General features: G+C 38.9%; 1 protein-coding gene and 1 long non-coding RNA gene across 2 annotated transcripts in view; one reads left to right on the top strand and one right to left on the bottom strand.

The window, feature by feature from the left end:
- LOC105923295 (neurexin-1a) overlaps positions 1 to 19,814 on the top strand; it is a 400,667-nt gene that overhangs the window by 129,560 nt on the left and 251,293 nt on the right. The window contains exons 7-10 of the mRNA XM_036126148.1: positions 717 to 1,018; positions 3,378 to 3,401; positions 4,523 to 4,684; positions 14,138 to 14,579. Coding sequence (XP_035982041.1) covers positions 717 to 1,018; positions 3,378 to 3,401; positions 4,523 to 4,684; positions 14,138 to 14,579 — 930 coding nt within the window. The remainder of the gene's footprint in view (positions 1 to 716; positions 1,019 to 3,377; positions 3,402 to 4,522; positions 4,685 to 14,137; positions 14,580 to 19,814) is intronic.
- Positions 19,336 to 19,785, bottom strand: LOC118557080. The gene is made up of 3 exons (XR_004927575.1): positions 19,761 to 19,785; positions 19,505 to 19,564; positions 19,336 to 19,365 (listed from the first exon to the last, which is right to left on the bottom strand). It is a non-coding gene; the product is annotated as an uncharacterized LOC118557080 (long non-coding RNA).

Here is a 19,814-nt window from a genome sequence, read left to right as displayed (position 1 = left end):
CGCATCTGCTCGGCTCTGATGATCTGCTCGCCACTGCTCGGCTCTGATGTTCTGCTCGACTCTGCTCGGCTCTGATGATCTGCTCGCCACTGCTCGGCTCTGACGTTCTGCTCGCCTCTGCTCGGCTCTGATGCTCTACTCGCCACTGCTCGGCTCTGATGCTCTGCGCTCCACGGCTCTGCTCAGATGTCCTGCTCTCCAGTGCTCGGCTCCAGAGTTCCTCCCGGTCAGTCTCTCCACACTCCTCCTGCCAGCCAGCTTCTACACCCTTCACCTCCGTCCGTTGAAAGACTCTGGTTATTCAATAAAAACTCACTCATAAGAACTGACTCTGTGTGTGCGTGCTGTGTCCGGGTTCATCCCAGAAAAATATATCATAACAGCCAGTAGGCAGTGATTTAATTTGTGTGAATCTTGAGCTCCTTACAGAATTGTTTTCCAGCATGTGTTGCAGTAGTGATGAAAAATCACCGCTGCATGTATTTGACACTGTGAAATCACCAGCTTTGCTATGCTGAAAAAGCAGTGCCAAAATTGAAGATGGCTCACTAAAATACTAATGACTGTTCCATTGTACATGCCCCTTTACTCCAGTTTCAGCAGGTTTAATAGACCAACATTTCGAGGCATTCTGTCCCTTTTAGACAGCTTCCCAATAAGCCCCCAAGAGGCCTCAACATTGATGAAACACATTTCTCTTTCTCTTGTCTCCCCAGGAAAAGAAGAGTATGTTGCAACCTTCAAAGGATCCGAGTTCTTCTGCTACGACTTGTCCTTGAACCCGATTCAAAGCAGCAGTGATGAAATCACATTGTCATTCAAAACCCTGCAGAGGAACGGACTAATGCTGCACACGGGCAAATCTGCAGATTATGTCAACCTGGCGCTGAAAAACGGGGCTGTGTCACTCGTCATTAATTTGGGGTCCGGAGCCTTTGAAGCTCTTGTGGAGCCAGTCAATGGGAAATTTAATGACAATGATTGGCATGATGTCAAAGTTACAAGGAATCTACGTCAGGTAACAGTACAAATGGTGATGAAGAGATTAACTAAATTAATTAAAATAAATACACTTAAATCATTGGCTTCATAAACTACGTTTGTTCTAAGACATAAACGCATTGCCTAATTTAATCATGGTGTTTTATGGTGGAGATCTTAGCAGCACCACAAGAGGGCAGGGACATCTAAATTTGAACCCAATACACAATTATTTTATTTTTCTCTGGCTTTTTTAAAGAAAATAAATGTCTATATTAACTTTAAGCAGCACAGTGTAACTTTGGACCTGAAACTTCCAGGTTTAGCAACCCTGAAGGCCACTGGCAACACTGCACTGTTGCAAAATTAAACAGTCTCCCTCTGGGTTTCGGAATCTGATAGCAAACCACTTTGGACCGGCAGATCGAGAAGTTTTTGAGAAGGGCAATATTAAATTAAGCTAATACTTGGGTCAAAACTTATACAGTGCTGTTTCAAATACTCCAACAATTACAGCTTGTCTTTGGGAGAAAGTTAAAATGGCTTGAATTTAGTGGTTTATGTTCCCTTACATTATATTCCCTTACACAAATATACATTTCTGACCTATTTTGAAACTTTTATTTAGTAACGAAATCTGCATTTCTGTTACATAAAATAGCATAATGACAGTATTTTTATTTTATTATCCTAATATGCTTAAAGTATCAAAGCCCCAATATTTTGAGCCATGTTCCTGTTGAAAGAAATTAAATCTTAATTTATTAGCATGAAAAGTTTAGCGAAAATAATCCCCCTTTGGGATCTATACACTTTCACTTTGATGGGCTCACCTCTGGAAGATTGTTTGCAAAAATAACACAATAATAGTTATTAGCTATAAACACAAAATTGTTGTAGATGTAATAGTAGTCGCACTAGTACAAATTACTTTGAGACTTTCCAGTTTCATTAACTTGCTTTACTCTCTTTAATGTTCATCAAGATTTGATGAGGACAGTCTTACCAGTAGTTTGACTTTTGCAAAGCAGGATGCCACCAGAGTTTTCCTGGAACATGTGGTTGGAAAAACACCACATGTAGTCTGATTTGTAGCATACTGACACAAATGAAACGGTGTCAGGATGCAGCTGTCACTATGCAAAGGGCAGACTCTTTACACCCTAAAAATTCCTTGGATAAAAACAACCCAATTTGAATTAGAGACAAATAACTAACACTTTCTGGTAAAAGTAATACTCTACACTTTTTCATATTATATTGATTTTTGCTTCAGTTTAAATGTCTAAAAAGTTATTTTCATTTAAACAACGGGTGGGATAATTTGCTGCTGACTTCACAATAGAATGCAATAGAATAGAATCATTGTTGCAGCATACCTAATACAAGTCTAAACATTTAGACTTCAGTCAAAATGTTTTGCTAGACTGTTTATCTACTGGTAAACAAAATGCTGTATTTTCTTTCTACTGTTACCGATTCTCAGATAAACACCAGGGGGAAAAAATGTCTAGATTTGTCCCTGCTCCCTTGCTGTGAAAAGTTCATCTTCACCTCACCATTAATAATGCTTAGTTTGCAGTCTCTGCACTCTGGTTATTGGCAGATCTCTGAAAATATCCAACTTGACCATTCACTGCATATAAATTTAAAAGGAAAACCCAAGCATACTGAGTGCATGCTGTATGGGGGATCAAGATATCCATCCTCCTCATTCCTTGTCAGGTCCTCTTTTCTTTGTCTCATTGCAGTAAAGTGATCCTAAAGTTCATCAGTAAGACCAAATGAAAGGTAAAGTATTGAATGAGTGCCAGAAAGTCTGATGCGATGGATTGGAAAATTGCTGAAGACTGAACAACAACAAAAAAATGCAAATGAATATTAATAGAAACGAACAAAAATAAGGTTATCATGAGTCTTTTAAACATAGAACTGCGTAAAGAGGGTCAAATGATGTGCTTTAGGGATTCTTTTTTATAAACCACATGATCTCTTTAAATCATGACCTTTCGTTGGATCTTTGGCTCGGGTGATTTTTGTTTTTTGATTTTTTCCTTCCAGTTTAGCTGTCAGGGCACACACAAAAAATGGTGCAAATATACCAAGAGACTCTCAGGGAGTCACTGGCTGAGCTCCGGCTCCTCTTGTTGGGCATTCTTATTTTTCTTGGTCAGCTTTTTTCTTGTTAAACTTATTTTGCCCTTTTTCTCCTCTATGTCACTAACATGCTTTGGAAACAAACTAACATCATTCATGGAATGTGTCATTCTACTAACCAGTATGGGTTTTGTCGTTTAACAATGTACTAACAGTAATGACCATCATATATTATTTGAGTAACAATCGTTATTCTGTTCACAGTTTTTAATTTCCTTTCTCCCCCCTTTTCCACAAAGCACTCAGGCATTGGACACGCTATGGTAAACAAACTACATTGTTCGGTAGATATCATTCTAATTGTTTCTTAGTTTGGGTTTGCCGTGTGTTTCTTTTCTTTCCTTTTTTTTTACTGTAGACGTCATTTACAAAATAAGGGAAATTGCGGTTGGTACTCTTCTGCTTACTTTTCAAATCCTTTTATTTCTATTTTTCGGTTCATTCATTGGTTTTCACTCTATTTACTCCACCTGTTCTCTGTCCACTTCTGTTTGACCCACTTCTTTTTTTAGGAGCATCATTTTCGAGCCATTTGCAACAAGCTGTGGTTAATAATGAGGACGCCCTCCTGTCTGGCTGGACTGATGCTCTGTGGCTCAGCCAGTTGTACCCCCATTCACTTTGCATGTCATCCTCTTCAACCTACATGTTGGAAATGTCGAACTGCACATTTGCCAACATGAATGTAACAGTTGAGCTGTGTTTGTCATTTCCTTTCTCTCTGGTGATTTTTTTTTTTTTTTTTCCTTTTGTGATTTGGCAGTGTTCATTAACTTTTTCCCATGAACTTTTGCATGTATGTACCACTGTGACAAACATACAAAATATGATTCAGTATCCAAATACAGAATTTGGGAATAATTTCTTTTTGATTACTTAGAAACAAAAAGAAAAGACAAATACATGCATGTTCTTAATGCCCCAACCTTTTTCCCATACTAAAAAGGTGATTGCATGTGGTCCCTTTCTAACCTAGCGGCACGTTGTGATCCAATATATATAACTAATAACTAAATGTACTAATTTAAAATAACAGTTGAGTTGTAACTAACCTAGATAGCACTTTACTAACACCATTTTTGTGTCTGCTAAAGTACTTTTAAGTTGCATTGAAGGCAATACTAACACTGTAGTATGGGCAGTTTACTAACTTTATAACAAGCGGAGTATTCCTTTGAAGGTTTAAAATCTTCCAACTAATCAAACTGGACAAAATAATAAAGAAACAAGAAAAAAGGACACTTAAAACAGACATGAAAATGGGTTTGGGAATATAAAAATCATAGGGTAATATGTGACTGACAAAAAGGAAGTAAGGGAATTGCATTGCATAAATGAGATTGCCTTCCTAAATCTTGTCCTTTCCCTGTGCTTTGTTGTGTAGGTAACCATATCCGTAGACGGGATCCTGACCACCACAGGATATACACAGGAAGACTATACCATGCTAGGCTCGGATGACTTCTTCTATGTCGGAGGGAGCCCGAGTACAGCCGACCTGCCTGGCTCTCCAGTCAGCAACAACTTCATGGGTTGCCTGAAGGAGGTAAACGCCGCTTCTCTGTGAACTCTTAAGACTGGTGGGTGTATGGGATGTACAGCTGGCTTCACCTCAGGACACCAAAACCGGCTCTTCACACCCACACACTGACCTTGTCTCTTTCTGAACACTCTCTTTTAGTTTGCTTCTCCTCCTCGCTTAATATAGTTCGATGCAAAACTTTTTTTTTTTTTCCTGATCAAATGTGTGCCAGTTCTTCTTCATCTGTGCACATCCAATGTTTAAGACATAAATGAAAACAATTCACAGATACGCACTGAGCTCTGTCTTAAAGTGGAGTTCAGCAACGTCTCTGTCAGATGCACATCAAAGAGAGGCGGTGATCTGGAGATTAGGGGAGTTGAATTTCCATGAGCAGTTGTGCCGTCGTAATATGAGTTCAGCATACCTTTCTGTGACTACCTTTATTCACACTTGCTCAGACCTAGTCATATTTAGTGACTACTGAAATTTGCTTTCAAAGTGCTGGAAATGTGATTTTGTATTTTGACAAACTCACCAGTCATGTCCACCTTGCAAGTACCAGGTTGAACCCCCTTTTGCCTTCAAAGTTTCTTTATTCCGCAATGGTATAGATTATCTAAGCAGATTTTGTTCCAAATTGACATGATAGTTTCAAGCAATTGCTGTGGATGTGTTAACTGCCCATCCATAATGCTACTCTCCTGTTCCACACACTGACTTGGATTGAGATCAGTGAAGACCAGTGGTGTAGAGTGCACTCATTGTTCAAGACATCCATTTGAAATGTTCAGAAGTTTGTGGCATGATGCATTATCGTACCTGAAGTAGCGATCAGAAGACATGTACACTATGATTACAATGCTCAGTGGTAATGTACCCAAAGTGTGCCAAGAATACATCCCCCACATCATTGCACCCCACCACCATCAGCCTGAATCATTGACACAAGGGAAGGAGGTTCTTTGCTTTTATTGTTGTTCGTTCCAAATTCTGACCCAATCATCTGAATTGCCCAGCTGAAATCCATGTTCATCAGACCTGGTCTAGTCTTCTGCCGCTGTAGCCCATCTGATTCAGGGTTTGCTTTCAGATATTCTGCAAATCTTAGTTAATGAGTGGTCTTTTGAGTTATGCCTCTCATCTCTAACCAATCTGTCCATTCTCCTTTGACCTTTGACATCGGCAAGGCTTTTTAATAGACACAACTACTGCTCACTGGATATTTTCTATTTTTCAGACCACTCTCTGGAAATCCGAGAGAAGGTTTTATATGAAAATATCAGGAGATCACAGTGATCTGAAATATACATGTTGTCTTATCCACATCTAGATGCCTAACTGCATTGATCTGGTACCATGAGATTTGGTATTTGTGTTAATTCATTCAACAAGTGCACCTGATAAAGAGGCTGGTGAATGCATTTCCTCCCAGATGATCTGTTCACAGCCATCTTAATCTGAGTCATGACCTTCAGCATATTTTGCCTGTCATTCACTCCTTATCTTCTTCACCACAATAGCAGCATTTATACTGTGCACTTTATCTTCCAGAGATGAAAGTGAAAGGAAGAGGTAATTTGTTCACCACATGGCTCATAGGATACACTGTTACCTGTGTGTTTAACTTAAGTTGGTTTCTTACAGGTTAATAGATACTTTGACCTGTTGTTCTTTCCTCAACAAATGCTCACTTTATTAAATTACATGATCAATGTACTACAAAATGATCAATCAAGTTATTTCCTTCTTTTAAGATAAACCTTTTGTTTTGATTTGATTTTTCCTAACCCTTTGGTATCCCACATGTTGTATTATGTCTTATCCTGTAATTCTCAATATTCTCTGAGATGGGTCTGTTAATGAACTCACAGTGCCCGTATCACAAATCCTCTTTCCATTGGCAAGTCATTACAAAACTTGTGGTTATGAAGGCTTTCATAGTTATGTATGTATCTCTTCAGATGTGCCGACAGCAAGAATGGTGTCATTGCAGGCAGGCTATCAAATATAAAATCTGGTATCTTCTACACTCTGCTGGCATAAACGGAGCAATTCTCCCTTAATCATAATAGCTATATACTGAACAGCTCCAAAGAAGAAACACACTCCAGGCAGAGATATCAGACAGGGGAGGAAGCAGGCAGACGACTTCGAGACACAATTCAGGAAGTCGAGGTCCACACACAGAAGCCAACAGGAGAATCCAACAGGAGCAAGTCAGGCAGGAGAAATCACAGTAGCGAGAAAGGTCGAGATCAAGCAGGCTATCAAGGAACACCGGATGGTTTACTAATGCTTATGGCTTTCAAGAATGTGGTAGTTACACACTGGGGGAGCCTACAATATGTAGTGCTCATCCTTGTTGCCGCGACTCCCTTAATTGGAGCCGCCACAGGTGTAACTGCTCAGACCTTGATTACCAGGCAGCACCAAGAGCACGAGTAGGAAATTACGTCACAGAGACTGCAGACAGGGTTTTCTCATGCAGGATCAGACAGAATCATTACAGTAAACAAAATTTATCTTTTTCATTTAGCTAATTTAGTAACAGAGTCTTGCCTTCAAATGCACATACGTTTTAACATAATAAAACTTGACAAGCACTTTATCAAAATTCTAAATATAAATAACTTACACTTACCAATTTCTATTTCAGGCAAACATGTCCAATTGCTTGTTGACACAAATAGTATATGGAGCTACTACCAATCACATGTTAGTAGCTCAGTACATTTGGTCTTATAGATATGGTAAAACTAACCCAATCAAGTTCGAACCACACATCACAACAGGAAAGAATGGGGATTTAAGTGGCTTTGAACATGGTGTGTTTATTAATGCAAGTCTAGGTATTTAAAAAATGGTCAATGGACTGGGTTTTTTGCATGCAGTCATTTGAGAAGAGAAATTATACTATGAGAGGAGATTGTGTGGATAAAGATGCCTTCCTGTTGTCAGAGCAGAATGGGCATACTGTGTGGAAATAGTGGGTTCATTAACCACTATTTACAAGCAAAGGTAAACAGTTAATCACCTCTAAGACACAAATCTAAATCAAATCTGTTAGTTTGTGTTGCGCCAATTCACAACACATAATTTTAAGGCACTTTGAAGCATGAATTCAATCCAATCATACAGACAGATTGGTGAAACGTTTTCTATCTATGAAAACCCAGCAGATTGCATCAAGTCAATGACGCCTGTCTTGTAGAAATGACTTTGCAGCAATCTCTCATACCGAGAATGCATGTAGTAACGGTGGAAAGGAAAACTCCCCTTTAACAGGAAGAAAGCTTCACCAGAACCAGGCTCAGTGTGAACGGCTATCTGCCAGGACCAAATGGGGGTTAGAGAAGACAAAGCAGAGACACAAAAAGAGCACAGCAACACTGGGGTACTTTAAGGAGTACTTTTATGTGATAGAAAAGTTAAAGGCTGGTTGCAATAGTAGCTCCTAAAGGGGTTTAATCTAAGAGAGAGACACAGCCAAGCAGATAAACTCTGACCCCGCATTCAAGTCAAGTGTATCCGCCATAGGAGAACATGACTCTGTCAGCAGCAGCAGCCCAGCCAATATCCATCTTCAGGACGGCGTCCAGGACAAGATGTCAAACCCTGAAAGTGGAGGGCTTTAGCAGCAAAATAACACAATGGGTGCCATTACTGACAGCCGAGCACAGTTTCACCAAAGCAGACAATGAGAACTTGGCATAGCTTTGCCTGCTCCACTAAATGTACAATAGATTTCAGCTGCAATATTTGGACAATAGAGTCAAAATTTGGCGCAAAATTAATTTTATCAACAGCTCACACACTTTGCCCCCCCCCCCATAACTATCTGAGGAATTGTTTGTATTGCCACACACAGCTTGAGTATTGTTGTTTATGACTATTTCTATATGATCGCAGTGCACCCATCTGTTAAATGTGGTTTCCAACAGGATAATGTGCCTTGTCACAAAGCTCAGATGATCTCAAACTGCTTTCTAGAAGTAGGCAAACATATATTATACTTCAGTGGCTTCCACAGTCACCACATTTCAGTCTAGTACAGCACCTTTGAGATTTGGAGGAAATGGATCATGGATGTATAGCAGATAAATATGCAGCAGCTGTGCAATGCGATGGTGTCATTAGGACCCAGAAAATCTGAGAAATGTCTCAGACACTTTGTTGAATCTTTAGCATGACTAATTGCACCCGTTCTAAAGGTGAGAGGGGGTCCATCTCGGTACAAGCAAGATTTGTAATTTGAATTGTAATAGGAAACAGTGGAGAATAGAGCCTATCCATGCCAATGTAGCCATTTACTGGTTAAAGTCCCAAATTATGAAACTAATGAAATGAAATAGATGTAATGTCCTTCCATAAAATGCTAAATGGCATACAACAAGACAATATATCTCTGGAAATTGTAACATACTGGTGTGACAAAAAAATCTGAAGGAAATACAACAGAGTTGAATAAAAACCACAAAACACACACAACTCATAAAATGCATCTTAGCGGCAGATTTGCATATTAGCAGCTCATGGTACAAAAGTGTGAAGCTGTCTGGTGGTCCAGCCTTTTATGTTGCGGTACAGTCTGCCTGAAGACCAAGCCTGGTTTCTGCAGCAGCTCTAAATGAGATCCTGGACACAGGGTCAGGAAACTCAAATAATCAGCTTCCCTCGCTATCCTTTAAAGGTCCCTGTTGTTGGCCACATGACGTAAAGAACCCATCAGCTCTGCAAAATGTTGTGAGGGTGCTGGTATGGGGAGATGTCAGTTTGGGTTTTCTCAGAAAGTGCAATCTCAAGCTCAATGCATTTAATCCAGTGTGATAATCAAAGATCCATTGACAGCAACTTAAAATTTCCTAGTCAAATGTAAGACAAATTCTGGTGAAATATGGCTTCTTGAATATCACTTGTCATAAAAATAACAGTTAATGGAAAGGCATCAGCTGGTTTGTCCCTAGTCAGAATTTGTGTTGTCATAAGTTACTTTGTGTTTGTTGCTAGAATCACTAAAGTGAGAGAGGAAGTAAGGGTGTATAAAAAATATGGGTAGATTGGCAGCTATTGGGAAAGTCTCAGAGTGTACATTTTCATTTGTTCAGTAGCTGCCTCTCTTACCTAGCTGTACCTGTAGTTCCTGTAGGGACTATGTCCAAAAGCTGCTGCCAAAAGGGGCAAGAAACTCAGTTGCCTCTTTGCTCCTTGCAAAGAAGCAACTGGAATGGCCATCAAACTGCCATATGACTTCTACATCTTATACAAAGTAAGACTCTGGGGATGAGAGAGGCCTGTTTTTATTCATGATGGCTATACTGCAAAAAGCTTTTGAGAAAATATGACTTTTCCAAGTTCCTAAAAAAAATTCACATTGCGAAAATAAGTAAATGAATAAATAAAAATAACAAAGGAAATGAAGCAATGAATGTTTTTATTTCTTCTCAAATTAGATTCAACATTAACCTCATAATATGAAAAACATATGTTTTGTTTAAAAATTGTACTTAAATATCTTACGAAATTGTAAGGAAGCTGAATTACTCCTTGTAATTTCAGTATATTGACACACTCTGTGCACCATCTCAGCCAATGCTTTGGAATCACACAAGTGCCTCATCACAAGTCAGCCTCTGAGTATGGTGTAATGGCATATGAGATGCAGCTTAACAGCATGTGCTCTAGTCCCTGATTGATGGTGTGTCACCATGGGGCTCTGGTTCAGTACTTGTGTGCAGATTCTAGCCTGAGCTACTACGCCTTCCCTGTTGGTTCTGATGGCAAAACAAACAGTGGTGCAGTAATAGCTCAGTTGTCACAACTGTGGTCTGATGACAAATTAGTGCAGCACTACTAGTGCAGAGCAAGGTGTAGCTCTGACCAGAGCTTCTTTAACTTTGAAAGGTGCCCTTTGTCTTAACTATAAAAAATTGATTTAGGTTTATTGGCTGTATCTGTTCCAACTTTGTCTCAATGACTCAAGTCCAGCTAGCAGAGATATTATCTTTTATCCCCCTTACTCCTTTCTACATTCTTTCTGTAGACATGACGTTCTGGTAATATGACCTTTTATATTTTTATTTCTTAATCCTAAAAAACAGATATATATTCCTACTTGAGACAAGAACACAATGAGATGTACAAACTTTTTTCAAAGAAAACATGGTCAAAATGTAGAAATAAATGCTTTATATGATCAATTAACGGATTTTCATCCAGTTTAGTAACCATAACATTAAATCCCATGGTGTTTTCGAAAACTAAATCTGATTTTAAGTCATTGTAATCCACAGCTTCCAGTTCCATCTACCTCAAATGTTAAGCACAGTGTATCAGAGTTGGTGATAAACATATCCCTGCATGCAAATGCAATCCCTTTGGAGGTGTCCCCAATTTCACGTGAAGACTTTGCACAGCCGGAAATACAAAAACATGGCTAGTTCTGTCCTTAAAATAGAATTTGTCTGATTCGACCCAAATGGATATGTGATAGTACTTTTCTCTTGGTTTGTAAACAGTCAGTAGGTCTGTTAGCATAAAAACACCATGCTCGTGTTTTTTAGATTTTGAATTTCAGTAGCGCTTTCTCTCTCTCTCTCTCTCTCTGAATCTGAATTTTCACTGTTCAAAATGTTTGGTTTGATTAGCAAGCTGATTGACCCATATTCAAACACGCATGTCCTATTTCTTTGAGGTAAAAAGATGAAGACCATATTGATGTTTTAATTGAACATGTTGACATTTGTCTAAATGTTAATTTGTTCCTCATATGGAAATTAGACATAACCACACAGACGGATTCCTGCAGCTGCATAACTGCTGCAGATACTCCTTCATTATGAAAATTGGATAATTATGAGACTGTGGCTGTTGGTTTTATTTATTTTTTATTTCAAGGCTGTTGCCAATTACAGTAATGTGCCACTGAGTGTGTAACTACACAAGCTGTGTTACCTACTTAGTTTACAGTAGAATGTTCTGATCAATACCGATGATTATTTTAACCAGAAATGGTTCCATGCGTTTGAAAAATAATTTCATGAGTCATTTAAACTCACTTTCTGTAATTATTTAAAAGGCTATAAAAAATCTGGTTTATAAAAATATGAAAATACTAATGCATGCAGTGTCTTTCAAAATGTATTGAAATTTATTGGATTTTTTTTTCACTTTACCTCTACAAGCTTCAATTTATTTTATTGGAAGTGGGATACTAGGACATAGCTTTACCCCTTAAATAAAATCTCATTCAAACAATTGACTACAAGTCAAATAATAAAAATGTAGAGTCTACGTAGGATTTTTAAAAAATCTTAGTATAAATACAGCTACAAAAATCGAAGGAACAATGAGCACAAAAGAAAGGTCAGAGAGAAAGCCGTGGAAACATTATAGGCAAGGTTAGATTATTAAAAACAGTATCCTGATCTTAGAACAACTCAAAGAGCACTAGCTAATCAGATATTTGAAAATAAAAAGATCTCTAATTTATGAATACATGGCCATCCACCAAAACTGACAAGCAAGCAAAGAGAGCATTAACCAGCAAAGCAACCAAGGAATCCATGGTAATTCCTGAGGAAATGCAGATGTCTGTGGCTCAAGTGACAAGATTTGTTATTAGCACAGCTATTTTTAGCTCTCTATAAATCTTGTTTTTAAGAATGATTGACAAGTAATTATTTAACAGTCACCATTTTATTTGGCCACACAAGCTGTAGGTGACAACAAAGATCATGAAGGAAGACAATGATCCAGTCAGAAACCAATATATTACTTTTTGACCTACATACAAAATGTTCAGCAAGGAAGCAACAATGCAGATAACTCAGGAAATTATATTCGGACAGTGAAACGAAGTAGTTTGAGCATCATGCTGTTATAATGCTTTTCTTCAGCAGGGACAGTAAAGCTGATCAGAGTTGATGGAAAAATGAGTGGATCTAAATACAGCACAATGCTTGAGGAAAGAAAACTGTTTAAGGGTGCAAAAAATTGTGAGAGTGTGGCAGAGGTTCGCCTTCTAATAGGACAAAAAAAGCGTGTCGAACCCTAGCAAAACCTTAATCAAATCTGTTTGTGTCAGATTGGCCCAGTCAATGGCCAGAGCTAAGCTAACCAGGGAATTTATGGCAATACATGAAATGTGCTTTTCATAGACATTCCCCATTCCAAACTGAGTTTGAGGTATTTTGCAGAGAAGAACGGGCAGAACTGTCAGTCTGTAGATCTGTGAAGGTTTTAGAAACATACTTCAAATGATTTGCAGCTGTAAAGGCAGTGTACTGTATGGTGGTGCTGCAAAGCATTGACTCAGGACTGAATAAAAACACACACACCACACTTCTCAGATTTCAATTTCAAAGATGTTTTAAAACCAAGCATCGTTTACCTTATTATTCGCAATCATGTACTGCTTTGCGTTGGTTTGTTATGTGCAATCACAATCAAATAAATTGGGCGTTGTGCGACAAGGTGACAAAATGTGAAAGCATTCAGGAGGAGATCAATAGTTTTGCCACAGTTGAAAGCTGGTCATACTTTTTTCTGCATCACATAAATTTGACTGTGTGGCTTTGACCAGGGTGTAGCTTTCTTTTCTGCCATTACAGCTGGGGCAGACTCCAGACCGTCAGTGACCCTGAATAGGTTAATGTTGGCATCAAAAATGAATGACATTGAGTTCCTACCCTCAGCTCTGAGTCACAATTCAATTCCAATTAATTTTGTCAGCCCCACTAATACTAAACTGGGTCTGGGTATTATTGTCTGAGAGCATGACCTGAAAAAAAAATACTGTATAAAGGCTACAGAATTAAAATGTGTCGAAATTTTCCCCTAATCAATTTACTAAATTGAGTGCAAAATACTGAGTGCCATAGAGTGGATGAGTAAGCTCATGTGCTCTTTTTTTGAAAGGCACATCCATCATCTGCCCACTTTTTTATAATCACAGACGCCAACAGGGGCCTTAATCAGCATTTTGCATAAGACCTGTAATCAAGACACTAGTTTAGATTTATCCCTTTCCTCTCACTTCTCACACAGACTCTAAAGACCTTTTGCCTAAAATTTCCCTCCAAACCATTATCACAGTTGCTTTGTAAATTGAGATCTTTTGCTTGGTTTTGCTGGCAGTGAAAGCACAGTATAAATCAAACTACATGTCTTGCTTCTTTACCCTTCAGCCAGTAAGCGTAGACAGTGGACTTGTTGTGAAGGCTTCAGATAAGGAGCCAAGAAAAAAGGGAGATGTGAGTGACATTTTGGTTCCATGTAGGTGAAGTTTCTCACCCACAGGTAGAGTGTAACAGAGCTGACCAATTCTTGAGGCAGATAATCACGCCATTATCAGGGATTAAAGGCTATGTGGACAGATGCAGTTTATCTGATGTGTATATTTTCTTTTGAATGCCTGTTCTGTATCATTATAACTGTGCTGCATAATTAATTTTCATTTCTCTTCTTCTGATTCAGGTTGTTTATAAAAACAACGACGTAAGGCTTGAGTTGTCCAGACTGGCCAAGCAGGGTGATCCCAAGATGAAAATCCATGGTACTGTGGCCTTTAAGTGTGAGAATGTCGCCACTCTTGACCCCATCACATTCGAGACACCAGAGTCGTATATTATCCTCAACAAATGGAATGCCAAGAAGACGGGGTCCATCTCCTTTGACTTCCGCACCACCGAACCCAACGGCCTTCTACTTTTCAGTCATGGCAAGCCCAAGCAGCAACCAAAGGACTCCAAGACACCCCATACCCTTAAAGTGGACTTCTTTGCCATTGAGATGCTGGATGGCCATCTGTACTTGCTGTTGGATATGGGCTCTGGAACCACGAAGACCAAGGCAGTGAATAGGAAAGTCAATGATGGTGAATGGTACCACGTGGACTTCCAGCGAGATGGGAGATCAGGTAACTATAAAGACCATTAAATTAAAAAATAGTGAACAGTCTTTAGGTGAAAAGCCTATAATTGAGTCAAAAATATAGGACGGAAATAAAATGCAAGCTTTCTAATGTTAGTCATTTGAAATCTAAAGTTTTTTTTTCCATAAACAAATGCAAAATCTAACTAGAAACTTACAAAATATCTACAGCACTTAAAACTGCGTTCCTCTGTGAGTTCACATTTTAGTTGTCTAAATTTTTAGTAATTTTAGACCACTTATTGAGTCTATTGCAAAGATTATAATGTCTAACAGCAGCTAGGAGGAACCACCTGCGGAAGCGCTCCTTAGAGTATCTGGGATGCATCTTTCTGTCACTGAAAGACACAGCTCCATGCATGAGATGGGAGACATTGTCCATCAGTGATTTTATTTTTGTTACAGTCCTTAGTCTCCCACCACTTGTACAAGGTCCAGGAGACATCCCAGGACAGAGCTGGTCCTCCTAATGATTTTATCCAGCCGCTTCCTCTCGGCTACAAATAAGCTGGTGCTAAAAAAAAAAAAAACACACCATAGAATATGGTTTATGCCACCCCAGAGTCACAGAAGGTCTTGCACTCCAAAAGACCTGTCTCCTCAGCAGATAGTCTGCTCTGATTCTTTCTGTACAGAGCATCCGTGTTGTGACTTTAGTTCAGTGTTTTTATATATGCACTGCACCAAAGTGTTTGAGTTTCCAAGTCCACACTTGCCACCAACTTTAATAACTTTAATTTTACATCAGTCCTCAGTATTGGCAAATACATCATCTTGATTGACAGATAATTAACAAAAAAAAACTGTACAGGCCATCCTGTGCATTGTTCCTTAATGTGCAAAGTTCATCAGAAGCCTTGAATAGAAGCGGGATCTCCACTCGAATATTTTTTTTAACCTGGATTAGCTTTATATTTCTCTGATCAAAAAAAGAAAAACCTCCATTGCCATTCATAGTCTAAGTTTTCACTGGAAGCGTGTATTATTTTCATTATTTCTGAAATATACAGCTTTTGGATAGAAGTGATTTAGTGCCAGTCGATCAGTGCTGTGATTCCAAACACACGTCTGACACAGAATAACTTTTAGCCCAATAATGTGCCCTTTAAGGCTCAAGCTGTTCTGCTCTAGTCCCTGTTGATTTGCTTATTGAAGCAGCATTTTGTTAGTGTGAGCTTAAAGCCAGGGTCTAGCAATGTCATGCTACAAATTAGATATACCCTTTGACCATGTTTTCCACTCCATCTCAAGAGGTGGATTAAACGGTTTCATTATCCCCTAAAGCAATGCTGGGTTGCAGTCCCAAACTGAGCTGTCAAACACTGTCAAATTCATGATGGATGATATTCATATTCTATTCTAGATTAATATATACATTGGTCATATTGATCATTTCAATTGTTGTGTAAAACATTTCTTTTCAGTTCCATTTTTTTTGGCACATCGTTGTGATAAAGAGAATAGCCACTGAGTGTTTTTTCTACATCTTAGTGGAAAGAAAAAAACTCCTTCTGACTTTACTGATAACATAAATCCTGAACATTTAGTTACGGTAGACCAAACTATAAGAAACAATGTCTTGCTAAATTAGATTGTGTTCATTATCTGTCTAGTACCCTCCTATCATCCTCCTCCACATACTTACTCACATTCACTTACACTAACACATGCACACACAACCTCGAGCCCTCTCGTCAAGTTCTCTTTACTCACCGCTCTCTCTGTCTACTCTGCCTAAGTTTCCATGGAAACAGGAGGTGGTCTCTCCCAGGACTAAGACAGTTGCTGCACAGTGCTGAGATGTACGCTAATGACATTTCAGAGTAACTGTGTTCCCCTTCTCCTCAAGTCTAAGGCATCAACACTTTGCTACCAGAGTGTAAAGGGGACATGAAAAGGCATCTGCAATACAGTGACTTTTACCATAAGTGTGCAAAAAAATTGTTAGATAAGCTACATGTATGATACAGTTTTAGATCTGTTTAATACTGTTCCATGGACTTGAACATCTCCAAGACTGTATTAATGTTAGACCTTATCGCTGTGTGAAGACAAGCAGCAGCTTAATGCGCTGTTGGTACATGGCACACTGTTGTTCTTCTTGTTGCTTTCTCTATCATCCAGGATGTCCGTGTCTGTGAATCCAAACGCGTTGGACCTTGCTAAGCATTCACAAATGCTCATTAACTGTCTTCATGTGATTTCTGGTAACCCAGGGTGCATGATGTAATATATATATATATATATATATATATATATAATATATATATATATATATTATGTTAGTGCTGTCAGTTAACGCGTTATTAACGGCGTTAACGTAAACCCATTTTAACGCCGACAATTTTTTTTGTCGCCGTTAATCGCTCGTCAAACACACACACCGTCCCTAATGTTTTTCCCCCCGCCGCGCTCTCCGGACTGTGTTTCTTTTACCCTCAGCGCTTTCCGTACTTTCAAGAGTGCTAGAAAACTGTAGCAAAACAGACCCGTGCTGCGCTCACTGTTGCCAACAGTGAGCGCAAAGTTTCTTTTTTACCCTCGGACACATGCGACTTTGGGCTCTTTTCTAAAAGCGCTTATAAATTTCATGAGTCACGGGTTCGTTTTTTTTTGGGCAGGTTTCGCTTATTTGGGCTCTAAATAAGTGACGAAATAGACCTGCCTGCACTACATTTGAGTGTATCCAGCTGAAATATCCCGTATTTTCTGCAGTTTACGGTGCAATAACCGTGATAAATGCTGAAAGTAGATTACATGGTGCGTAATACCATGTCTATCTTTGTTTAAGAGGCAAAAAAAAAAATATCGGCATGAAAACAGTATGTATTTACACATTTGTTTACACACTGTGTAAACATCAGGGCGTCATGATTAGTCATATAGCCATCATAGTCCAGAGTTAACATTTGGCACCAGGATGTTTTCATTCCAATTCTGAAAAGTGCTTGAAAAATAACAAAATAAAATATTGGTTGTACAAGCATGTATTTTATTAGTGTCATTTATTGCAAAATTGCATATTAAAATGCCCAAACAGGCTATTACACTTCAGAATAAAAGGATAAAATATGGGATTAATTTGCGATTAATCTTGAGTTAACTATCGACATTATGCGATTAATCGCGATTAAATTTTTAATCGTTTGACAATATATATATAATATATATATATATATATATATATATATATAATATATATATATATATATATATATAGCACTTTATCAAGTCCTGAGGACCCCAAAGGGCTTTACACTACATTCACCCATTCATTCACACATTCACACGCTGACAATGGCAAGCTACATTGTAAGCACAGCTGCCTTGGGGCAGGCTGACAGAAGTGGGGCTGCCATACAGTTGGTGACAGTGTGCCTTATGACCACCAACACAGCAAAAAGCAGGTGAAGTGTCTTGCCCTTGGACACAACAACTAAGATGGCCATATATGTCTGTGTTTTTGAAATGGTCATCTTATAATTAAATAAATTAGCTGAATATTGAACATAATAAGCAACAAATAACTCGTCATGGACCTTTGCAGATTATGCATAAAACTAATAAATTCCCTGTCCTTTTTTTCTTTGCCTGTAGGCTTACTCGGCAGTGCTTCTTTCATATACTTTTTTTTTAATGTTTGACTGTATATTGGTAAATAAAACTTTAGAAAGGAATTATGAATCCCTTGAAAGCACACATCAGGAAGCATATGGTATTCACAGTTTCTCATCTGTGCGTCAGGTGTTTTATTGATACAGACTACCTAGCACATCACTCAGAACAGACTGCAACACAACAGCCAGACATAATTATCCACACCTCAGTCCTTCATGAGCATGACTTCTTGCAGCCATGACAATGGTGAATAATGACCCCTGCCCATTTAGTTTAGTGGCTTCTTCTGATAGGCAGCAAAGAGGCAAATTGACTTTTGCTCTCTGAAACCATTTTCTTACCTCACAGCATTTTAGACGCTACAAGATGTTGTGCCTTTAAGCGGGGGTTTCTTGGTATTAAGTGCCTTGGGTCACTCATCAGGGACATTACATGGTGGTTCAACTGCAGACACACACAACACTGCTTTAAATGCAACATCCTTTAAATGCAGAAATGCCCACGTAGAGTAAACAAACAAATGCAGAGCAAGCAGAGATACTGATGGCACTTTCTTCATCCTCACAGCCACCTTACTGGCTTCTCTTCCACTGAGAATCCAATCACATTGGAGAGACTTGGCTGTACTGCCCTAACTGGATTGCAGTAATCCCCTGTCTAACATGTTTTGGGAATGTGTGAGCGGGGTTTACTAGATCTCATGCCAAGTTGAGCAGTCAGCTGATGCAGAAGGGTGTGAGAGAGATCTCAGTTGTCATTTGGACCCCTGTGTTAACATTTAAAAATAATGTGCTCCTTATGGGCCAGCTTACAGAGAGAGTGAGAGAGAGAGGTGAAGAAGATGAAATGTCACAATTGTCCTTTGGCTTGAATAGTGGTTTGACTTCTAATTCTCTAAATTCAGTTATTCAGTTAATTGCAGCAATGCTGTCTAAAAAGAAGATTGTAGTTTTCCTCAGCTTGCTTTGGAGTAAACTTACAGTTCACTCCAAACATTTCAGGTGTAACCGGGCTGAACTTGGCCGTCTGTTGTTCAGCTCGGTCCAGATAGAAGTAGCCTTGTTTTCGTCTTTTCCTCTTTGTCCTAGTATAACACCTCCGCGTTGTGTGTTTAATGATGGCCAAGACGGAAGATGTGGAATGATGCGTTTAATCTGCGTGGAACAGGATATGTACTGGTCACATATAGGCTCTTCACAGCAGCAACAGCACCTCTCGTGCCCGTCTTGCATATAAATGGCAACAATAATACATTTATATTTAAAAGAAAAGGGAACCAAATAAAACAAATACCTGCGTGGAACAGGATATGTACTGGTCACATATAGGCTCTTCACAGCAGCAACAGCACCTCTACGAGGAACAGCATTAGCAATTAGCATCAAACTAGCTGTTATTTCCAAACATATTTAGTTTAGCACAGTGTTTATAACAATAATAAAATGCACGTTATCTCATTGCCATAAATACATCCAGCCAGGGATCATACAATTGACTATGGCTCATAATACACCATACTTTACCACTGTGCTAACAGCGAAGAACTCACCTCGTGCCCGTCTTGCATATAATGGCAATGAGGTAGCTGTACACACTGCTCTTA

Source organism: Fundulus heteroclitus, chromosome 22 (assembly GCF_011125445.2).
Source record: "Fundulus heteroclitus isolate FHET01 chromosome 22, MU-UCD_Fhet_4.1, whole genome shotgun sequence".
Taxonomy (NCBI): Eukaryota; Metazoa; Chordata; class Actinopteri; order Cyprinodontiformes; family Fundulidae; genus Fundulus; species Fundulus heteroclitus.
This window is presented reverse-complemented; position numbering and strand designations above follow the sequence as displayed.